Source organism: Nerophis ophidion, linkage group LG05, assembly GCF_033978795.1.
Source record: "Nerophis ophidion isolate RoL-2023_Sa linkage group LG05, RoL_Noph_v1.0, whole genome shotgun sequence".
Lineage (NCBI taxonomy): Eukaryota > Metazoa > Chordata > Actinopteri > Syngnathiformes > Syngnathidae > Nerophis > Nerophis ophidion.
The window spans coordinates 69,446,004-69,448,191 of NC_084615.1; the positions used below are offsets into that span (position 1 = coordinate 69,446,004).

Sequence of the window (2,188 nt, forward strand, 5' to 3'; positions counted from 1 at the left end):
TCTGTATATAATATATGTTTATAGTATATGTATATATTATATATGTAAATGTATATAATATACATACAGAATATATATATATATATATATATATATATATATATATATACACACACACACACACACACACACACACACACACACATAATGTGTGTGTGTGTATTTTACCTCTGTTATTTTTTAATCCGTCCTTTGCCTGTATTTCTTTGTGGTGTACAGCCCTTTGTTTTTCAACTGTGGCTGTTTTTAAAAGGCTTTATAAATAAAGTTGGTATGGTATTAGGGATACACTCTCAGGTCGATTCAGAAGGCATAAAAAAGCTGTTTTGTTTTTTCGTTGTTGTTTTTTTTAGCAAAAAAGGGCATGTAATGCTGAGTTGAATACATTAGCTCATGTGCCTGCATGCACACACTGGACACTCACTATCTCTGTCTATCATGCATCCATCCAAGGAACTGGACATTACCAAGAGGTTCCGCGGGGTGGCTCCTTGATGATAAGTCTGAATGTTGACTCCCTTCTTCTAAGGAAGACAAACTTTCCCCCTCGTCAAAGTTGTCAGCGTAGAAGCAACCACTAGCACCATCCTCCTCTACCTCGCTCAAACTTTGCTCACAGGGAGCATGACGGCCGATGTCCTCGTCCGGAGGAAAGTGTTGCATCGTCTGTGTGTCTTCGTATTGAATGTGCCGTAAATGTTCTTGGACAAAGGCGCTGTCAACGATGCAGGCGGCGCTTGGCCTGTTTTCAGGTTCAACGCACAACATCCCGTGCATCAGAAAGCTGACATTTCGAGAGTAAAGTTCAGGCAGGGGTTGGTACTCTCCTTTGGTGATCTTGATGAACAGACTGAGGAGGTTGGTCGCTGCAAAAGGGGGTTTTAGAGCGCAGATCTCGTACAGCAGGCAGCCCAGAGCCCAGATGTCACACTTGGATCCGTATGGCACATCCTGGCACAGTTCGGGGCTGAGGTAGCAAGGAGTTCCGACACAAGTGGAGGCCATGTCAGCCGTGCTCGTCATGATTCTGGACACCCCGAAGTCTCCTAGCTTCACCGTGCCTCGTTTTGTCAGCAACACGTTGGACGTTTTGATGTCTCTGTGAACTATTTTAGCTTTGTGTACATAATTAACAGCCAGGGCGACTTGCACAAACCAGCCCATGACCACTCCTTCTGGAAAGAAACGACCCGGTTGCCTCTCTTGGACTTGGTCGTCCAAGGTGCCGCCGTCACAGTAGTCCATCACGATGTAAATAAAGCCGTCCGCAGGGCTCGCGAAGGCGTCGCTGCAGTTCACAATGTGAGGCTGCTCCAGCTTCCTTATGATCTCCGCCTCTTGAAGAATGGCCGCCTGTGTGTGTTTGCTTCCCAGTTTGATCCTTTTCACGGCATGCAGACTCTTGGCCTCGGTGTGTCTCATCAGGAAGACTTCTCCTGCCGCGCCTCTGCCCAAACGGGACACCTTCTCATACTTCTCCATTGTCAATAGTGGGATAGTGGGGAGGAACCTTTAGTACACAAGACTGCTGCGCCATGAAGGGCTTTGTGTCGTGGTTGCTATGGAGACCGGACGCTGTGAAATGTGAGAGGGGGGCCCCTTTGCATTCTGTTAATGAATGTGTGGTTTTCTGACAGCTTGTTAACGGGTAAGTTTAATAAATGATTACATCTGTGTTTATGTACGCATTTATTTATGGGTCATTTCAATAAAATGGTAAATATTTCATGTTTTTTTTTTTTTTAAAAGGAGGCTAAGAATGTTAATTACCATCTATATCTGACTTCAATCAATCAGTCAATGTTTATTTATATAGCCCTAAATCCCAAGTGCCTCAAAGGGCTGCACAAACCACAATGACATCCTCGGTAGGGCCCACATAAGGGCAAGAAAAAACTCACCCCAGTGGGACGTCGAACATGATGACTATGAGAAACCTTGAAGAGGTTCCACTGTGTTGTGAGTTTTTCTTTGCCCTTATGTGGGCTCTGAACCGAGGATGTCGTTGTGGCTTGTGCTGCCCTTTGAGACACTTGTGATTTAGGGCTATATAAATAAACATTGATTGATGGATTGTTTGATTGAATTTTGACTACATAATACTATATTAAGTTCAGTGGCCTAGTGGTTAGAGTATCCGCCCTGATCAGTAGGTTGTGAGTTCAAACCCCGGCCGAGCCATACCAAA

At 44.6% G+C, this 2,188-nt stretch overlaps 1 protein-coding gene across 1 annotated transcript in view; it reads right to left on the reverse strand.

Moving 5' to 3' along the window:
* The window catches only part of nek12 (NIMA-related kinase 12), a 14,095-nt gene extending 12,585 nt beyond the window's left edge, over window positions 1-1,510 (reverse strand). The window contains exon 1 of the mRNA XM_061902176.1: window positions 468-1,510. Coding sequence (XP_061758160.1) covers window positions 468-1,482 — 1,015 coding nt within the window. The 5' untranslated portion in view covers window positions 1,483-1,510. The remainder of the gene's footprint in view (window positions 1-467) is intronic.
* Between the last annotated feature and the right edge of the window lie 678 nt (window positions 1,511-2,188).